This window comes from Nicotiana tomentosiformis, chromosome 6 (genome assembly GCF_000390325.3).
Source record: "Nicotiana tomentosiformis chromosome 6, ASM39032v3, whole genome shotgun sequence".
Classification (NCBI taxonomy): Eukaryota; Viridiplantae; Streptophyta; class Magnoliopsida; order Solanales; family Solanaceae; genus Nicotiana; species Nicotiana tomentosiformis.
The window spans coordinates 14928095-14935532 of NC_090817.1; the positions used below are offsets into that span (position 1 = coordinate 14928095).

Sequence of the window (7438 nt, forward strand, 5' to 3'; positions counted from 1 at the left end):
CAAATTAGCAGCTCAAAAATTATCCTAAATTTCCAAATTCAGGATACTTATTTATGAAATTTGAGTGAATTGGCTAATCTTTAAATATATTGTAAATTATGTATTTATTTTAAATAACGGGCTTAAAAGTGGCTATTGCTGCACTTCACCCGACTTTTAATCTAAAGCCCACATAAAACTTTAGGACCAAGCAATCAGGCCCATACATTTTCAAAACCGACTTGGAAACCTTTTGTACTTTGCCCAAAGAGGAAAGCGTAGACTATCCGCACTTCTGTCTATATATAAAACCACCACAAAATCTATTCTCTCTCTCCTTGTGGTTTGTGTTTCGAACAACTCATTCACAAACCCTAGCTCTGTCTCCAACTTTCTCTGAGATCTAATTGCTTAACAAGACCAAAATCTTTTAACAACAATGGGTTCACGAAAGAACGACTTCGGCGATGGAGCTAGCCCCGGGTATTCTCTCCATATCTATTTATTTAGGGTTTTGCTGCTCTTGAAAAAGTTAATTTTCCATATGAATTGTATTAATTAGGGTTTTTTGTTGTTATGTAAACAGAAAAATCTTTATTGGAGGTCTAGCGAAAGAGACGACATTAGGTTAGTTTTTCATCTACTACATATTTGTAATTTTATTTTAATTCGTTATTAGGGATGAGCTGAGGTTTGTGTATTTTAGTTAATATACACTGTAACTGTCAAGAATATTACAAGTGAGCCTCCTGGGATTAGTAGTAATATGAAAATAAGACTTGTTACTTGCTACAACAGGTAAAGGTGACTTGATGGTGTAAAATTTGCTTACATTGATGGTGTATATAACCTAAATTCTTAAACGTTTACCTTAATTTTACTGTTTCTTGCTGGTAGGGATAATTTTCTAAGTTTCTAACGGTTTATCTCTAATTTTGGGATGATTTAATTTGGGGTTTTGTAGAACAATTTGTGAAGTACTTTGAGAAGTATGGGGAGATAATAGACTCGGTGATTATGAAGGACAGACATACTGGTAGACCTAGAGGTTTTGGGTTCATCACTTACTCTGATCCCACTGTCGTTGACACTGTTATTGCTGAAACCCATATAATCAATGACAAACAAGTGAGTGGTTTAGCTTCCCTTTTTCGATTTCATCTATAAATCCTTCTCAATAAGTGGCATGTGTATGTATAATCCTTCCCTATTGCTTTTCTAGGAGTCTTTTTACCTTATCATAGATTTATATAACTTTTAATATGCCTTATTCTTCACTTCTATTTTTATTTGTTGTGATGATGACATGTCTTTAACCTTAAATGGATAAACATGGGCAATAAGGATTCATATAACCGACCCTAGCTTGTTTGGGATTGAGCACAGTCGTTATTGTTGCTTGGTGTTTCATTACAATCAAATGTGATTGGAGAGAAAGGACAACTAGAATTTTTAGTATACGATTATCATGAGAATGTCTGTTTTATGTTCGTTTATAACAAACCTTTGATTTATAGCATAACAAGTCATAAAATTTTACTAGAGACCATGTTTCCCAAGCGGCCCTTTTTTTCTTTGGATGTTATATATAATGCTGTGTGTTTGATTATTGTCAAATAGGGTTGGAAAGAAAGGACAACTACAATTTTTATTTGTGAATGTCATGAGAAGTTCTCTTTTTTGTGTTCGTTCCTAACAAACCATCTGTTTATAGCATAATAGCAAGTCATGAATTCTTTTTGAGATTATGAGCTTGGTTGGTATTGTATATTTGTAACCAAAGTTCATAGTATTCCTGATGTTGTGAGATTTCTAGTAGAAACCATGTTCTCCACACATAGTTTTTTGCTTGGTGGGCGTTGTATATTTGTAACTAAAGGTCATAGTATTCATGGTATTGTAAGAATTTCTAGTAGAAACCATATTCTCGAAGCATTGTTTGTAGTATAAACGTGATGCATGGTGGAAAGCATTTTGGCTTTGAGACTTACGATATTACTCTTGGTAAGGTTGAGATTAAAAGAACCATTCCGAAAGGATCTGCTGAATCGAAGGACTTCAAGACCAAGAAGATTTTTGTTGGTGGCATTCCTACTTCTATGAATGAAGGTGACAAATGGCTTAGCTTTCTTTTTATTAATTGTTTTAAACTCCATGTGCTTTATCATACAGTTGTGCTGAATTTTTCAGTTTTCTCAAGTATTTAATTGTTCTTTTTTCTCTTCGTGGTTAGACGAATTCAAGGGCTTCTTCTCCAAGTATGGGAAGGTGGTTGATTGTGAGATCATAAGGGACCATGTGTCTAAGCGGTCTCGAGGGTTTGGATTTATTGTGTTCGACAATGAGCTAGTAGTTGATAATGTGCTGTCCGAGGGAAATATGATTGATATGTTGGGTACCCAGGTGAGTTTTGTCCAATGGTTGTCCAAGATGTCAGATGTACTGGGATGGAACTATCTTTCAAATAGTGAATGGCCAAGATTTCTCTTTGGTTTTATGCTGCAAATTTCAGTATTATTTCTTCAGATTTTCACACCATGTCTCTCATGTGTGGTAGTTTAAAGTTTGTAGGATTCATTTAGTGTGTATATTTCAGGGCTTAGCTGTGTCAGGCTACTGCATAGGTGATTTTCTAGGTTAACTTGCTTCTTTATTGTAGGTTGAGATCAAGAAGGCAGAACCTAAGAAACCCTCAAACCCAGCATCATCTGGTCATGGCTATGGTAGTGAGTCTAGGGGACGTGGATACAGTGATAGTTACGGAGGCTTTGGCAATTCATACAGCAGTTTTGGCAGTGGCGGTTTTGGCCCTGCTTCTTATAGGTCTTCTGGAGGTATGGGTGGTAGGTTTGGTGACTATGGATATGGTGGTGGTGAATATGGTGGTAGATATGGAGACTTTGGCAGTGGTGAATTTGGTGGTTACCGTGGAGATCCTTCACTCGGCTATTCTAGTCGCTATGGCTCTTATGCTGGTGGGTTTGGTGGAGGTGCTGGTGGATATGGTGGCAGTGGACTAATGGCATATGGCCGTGGAGCTAGTTATGGGGGTTATGGTGGGGCTGGCTCGGGTGCTGGTTATGATTCTGGCCCTGGCGCTGGTTATGGTGGACCAGGAGGTTTATACGGAAGTAGGGCAGGCTATAGTGGCAGTGGCCGTTACCATCCCTATGCCAGGTAGATTATCTTAAGCATTTCCTAGGAGTTGCATTCAGGCTCTTGGTAATGCATCTTTGGCTCAGAGTTGAGTAGATATGGGAGCGCTAGCAAGCAGACAACGTCTAGAAGATTGGGAGAACCCTAGTTTGTTCCTGCTTACTATTGTGGGACCTGAGACCCATAGTTAAAATCTCATGATTTGTCTTAGTTTAGACATTTTCTCCTTTATGAACTATGAATTAGCTAGAACCTTCTCTTTTGGTGTTCTTTTATGTATCTTTTGTAAGTTTGGTTTCTTTAGATGTTTGTTACTCAGGCTCGTATCTTTATTTAGTGAGTTCATCTTTCTGGTCTTGACAAGGTAGAAGCTTTTTGACTTCCTATAGATCTATATGGTGCTTGTAGCCTAGAACTATTCTTCCGTCAACCACTTACAGCTAACTTGGCTTGGTAATTCACTTAGGCATCTATTTTTGGCAACCTAGAGATCTAGTGCTTGCTGCCTAGAACTAATCTGGTATCTATTCAAGTTATCTTATAAATCCTGAGCTTTTTGGCTTCCTAGAGTTCTGTGGTGCTCTGCCTAGAATTTATCTTCAACTAATTATAGTTGACTTGGTTTGGCTATCTGGGCATGTATTTCAAGTTTACATGCATCTGCCCAGTTAACTGTTTGAGGTAGTGTGCCTAGCAGGATCTCTTGGCCAACATCTGAATAGTGTTGTTAACAACATACTTCATTTGAAGGCTTGAAGGTGAATTGTCCCCCTCCTCCTCCCCCCAAGCTCTTATAACTTTCTAGTTTTAGATCGATTTGCATGCAAAATTATGGTGCCTTAAGTTTTTTGAAGATAGCTTCTCTTACTTGTAAGCTGTACAATATGAAATGCAGATCTTAGTTTTTAAATGGTGATGGCTTGCCATCTCCGAATGTTATCTCTTGTTTTAGTTTGGTGGATTGCAAATATGATCTTATTGAACAGCTTTTGACTAACAACTATGGTCTGTCATCTATGAACCTTGAACGCTATTTCCATGGAAACCTGTGTTTCTGTTTGGGTGCCCTGCTCTCTTCATTTCACATTCTTCCCCAGGTAAATGAAAAGTTGGAAGGGGCTTGAGACATTTGATGACCTGACTGCGCTACAGTTTTTTTTAAAGCTCATTCTTCCTTCTTTTATTGATGTTCCTTGTGGTCTCTCGTTGGATTGTCTTACCGTAGGATTTTTCAAAAGCTTAGTTTCGGGCTTGAAGAAATAGAAGTTCCCTCCACCCTCCAATTTCTGAAGTATGTGGTTAATTAATGCCTATTGACTTAGACCTTTGTTGTTTGATTTAGATGCTATTGAGATATACCGTTTATATAATGATCTCATCACTATGTTAGCCCTGTTGAGCATATATAATAAAGGAAAACTTGTACTAATACGGGTCAAGTTAATATCAAAATTGCCATACGAGATCCACGTATTTTATCCTGTTAATCTGCTATCAGCTTGTACGTACGTTGAACTTAGTGCCTCCTCCACAATGTGAATAACCAGATAAACGTGCAATATTTTTATTAGAAGATACAAGGCTACTATTTGTGTTGAGCTTGCAACATGAATTATATGGGTTATATGAGCATGTGTAATGTGTATGGGGTGTTAAATGAACGTGGTATGTCAGATTTTGGGTGTTAATATGAATTAATCAACGTAAACTAAATATCGTATTTGGTCATTTGGTTAAGAAAAATTAAACCAACACAACTCTATTTAGCTGAAGCGAAAAAATTTCACCAAAGCTAAACCTAGGCCAAAGCACAATTATGAGATGTTAGAAGATGCTTCCAAAATCACTGCAAAAAGGAAAAAGAAAAGCAATTAGATTCAAATGTGAACTGGGCCATTTCTTGATTTGAGTGTGTCATTCAAATCTTCTCTATATCGTTTTAATTTTATCGAATGTCCCGAAGGGACAAATCTGAATTAGTGTCATTGTTTAACTAACATGGCGAGTAATAAGGTATTTCATTCGGTCTGCCATAATTTTCAAACTTTCAGTTATTCAGATTTTACTATTTTGATACGGCGTTTTCTCGATCAGGCAAACTTTTAATTATTGTTTTAGTACTTTTTTGCTATCATTATAAGTCAAGTTAACATCTCAAACTCTCTATTACATCAAATACCAACATTTAAACGTCATAGGCGGAGTTAGGATTTAAAGTGTATGGATATTGAATGTCATTAAATTTTTAATTTATTTTAGTGGGTGAATTCACAATTAAATATCTATACATATTTAGTGAAAATTTTAATATAAATACAAAATTTAAGTAAAAACTACTTTGTTTTTTTGAATTGTAGCTCCCCTCGTGTTAAACGGCAAAGCATGTGCTTTTTAAGGTAATCATAATAGTGCTATTATCTATATTATAAATAACTGCAATTCCGTCCCCCACCCTCCATTCTGTCCCCTCTTCACTTTCTACAATCCAATATTTATGGTTTTCTTTCTCCGTCTGAATCCTAATTCCTTCCCAATATTTTCCAATACATTGTCCAAGGGTTTTCTTGTTGTAAGCATTTAAATTTTATGATATTTAAATTCATAAAATAATTAAACTATATTAAATTTAAAATGATAGTCCAAATAAATATTGTGATTAATACAATTGGATTAAGACGTCCAAATATATTGTGCTAGTCTATTTAATTGGACTACAAATTAAATGATAAGCCCACTTCATTAGCCCAAGGTCCAAATGGCTATTAGCCCATCTTAAATCCCAGGCTCATGCCATATGTCAAGTGATGTGGCAATCCAAGTCAAAAGAATGAGCCAATAAAATCAAGTCACGTGCAAAGTGATGTGGCAATCCTAGCCAAATAAATGAGCCAATTAAATCATGCCATGTGCCAAGAAAGGGAGGCATACCAAGTCAAATCAACAACCAATAGAGTTGTGCCAAGTGTCTAGATGGTAGTGGTCAGTTCAAACATATCAATCAAATTGCAAGAGCCACAACAGTCCCTACAACTATAAATAGAAGTCTTCATAAAGTTAGATCACACGAGAAGTGATAACAAGAAGCAAGTAGAGAGCTCGTAGATCAAACACCGCAGATTTCTCTACAAGCTACAAGTTCAAGCACTCAAGCTACAAGTTCAAGTTCAATATCAAGAACGGAGGCAAATCAAATACTAAGGCGTTCGAGATCAAATTACTTGTTCGTGATCAAATCCAAATCCACGTTAAAGAAGGAGATTCTAGGCCAAGCTTTACAAGCCCTTGAATCAAATCAAAGTCAAGTTCATTAAGATACTTTACATTCTTGAAGAATCAAAAGAATACCATAGAGATTGTAACACTCATTGTTTATTGAAATCAAATACTGCATTTGTTACGCAATTTCTAGTCTTGATTATTTATTTTTCTCGACGGGAACATTTGTTGTTACAAATTTCTAGCACGCCCAGTGGAACCATCTCTACCTATCATCTCTTCAATTACCAAATTTCAAGAACACTAAAATGGCTCATAAGAAGATCAACTCCAAACTCACTACTACTAAGGTTACAGATTCCAAGTTTTCCTATGATGTTGAAAACTTCCTGGATGTTACTATGGAAAGCGTAGGACCTGTCACTAGGAACAAGGCAAACTTGCTGGGACAACAAGCATTTCAAATGCTGTCTGCATCAGTTCCTATCTTTGATTTTTGATCCTCAAAGGTGGCAAGATCATTTTCAACTGAATTGGAAGAAGGAGCGAACATTGCTGAAATTGTTGAGAAGACATTGGCTCTACTTAGCCCGTCTAGATCTAAGAATCTCATCATACAAGATGATGATGATGATGTCTTGATCACTGGATCTTCTCCAATCACTTCACATGAGTTTTTTCACCCAACGTATGGTGTAAGAGAAAATCCATGCTTTCCTCTACCATCCACAACGGTTATCTAAGCAATGGTAACTAACACTTCAACTGTTAAAGAACAACTTGTAAATTTAACAAAGGTAATTGAGGGGTTAACGGAGCATATGCAAGATCAAGATAATCAAATTGTCAAACTGACAGATAGAATTGAAAGCATGATGGAGGGAGATTCAAGTCATGCACCTGGAAATCTCCCTATGATGCAAGATAAATGAGACTCATTTGCAAGGCATCCAACAACTCCTAAAGAATTTCATATTTCATCTGGTGGAGTTATTCCATCGATAAATTAAAAGACTTCATAATGGGAACCATCAAAGATAATGTACGATGTTGCTGCCAAGTCTTCTCTCGTATATGCGAAGCCATA

General features: G+C 36.5%; 1 protein-coding gene across 1 annotated transcript; it reads left to right on the forward strand.

Annotated features, from left to right (window-relative positions):
- The first annotated feature begins 295 nt into the window (after window positions 1-295).
- Window positions 296-3498, forward strand: LOC104094376 (heterogeneous nuclear ribonucleoprotein 1-like). The gene is made up of 6 exons (XM_009600299.3): window positions 296-462; window positions 566-606; window positions 944-1107; window positions 1989-2088; window positions 2213-2382; window positions 2639-3498. The coding sequence occupies exons 1-6, from the start codon at window positions 419-421 to the stop codon at window positions 3158-3160; spliced, it is 1041 nt and encodes a 346-aa protein (XP_009598594.1). The 5' UTR covers window positions 296-418; the 3' UTR covers window positions 3161-3498.
- The last annotated feature ends 3940 nt before the right edge of the window (window positions 3499-7438 follow it).

Bases quoted from the DNA above. Each gene is read 5' to 3' on its own strand.
- LOC104094376 (XM_009600299.3), top strand. From the start codon at position 419: ATGGGTTCACGAAAGAACGACTTCGGCGATGGAGCTAGCCCCGG. The intron at 1,108-1,988 runs GTGAGTGGTTTA...ACTCTTGGTAAG, and splicing joins ATATAATCAATGACAAACAA to GTTGAGATTAAAAGAACCAT. The intron at 2,089-2,212 runs GTGACAAATGGC...CTTCGTGGTTAG, and splicing joins TCCTACTTCTATGAATGAAG to ACGAATTCAAGGGCTTCTTC.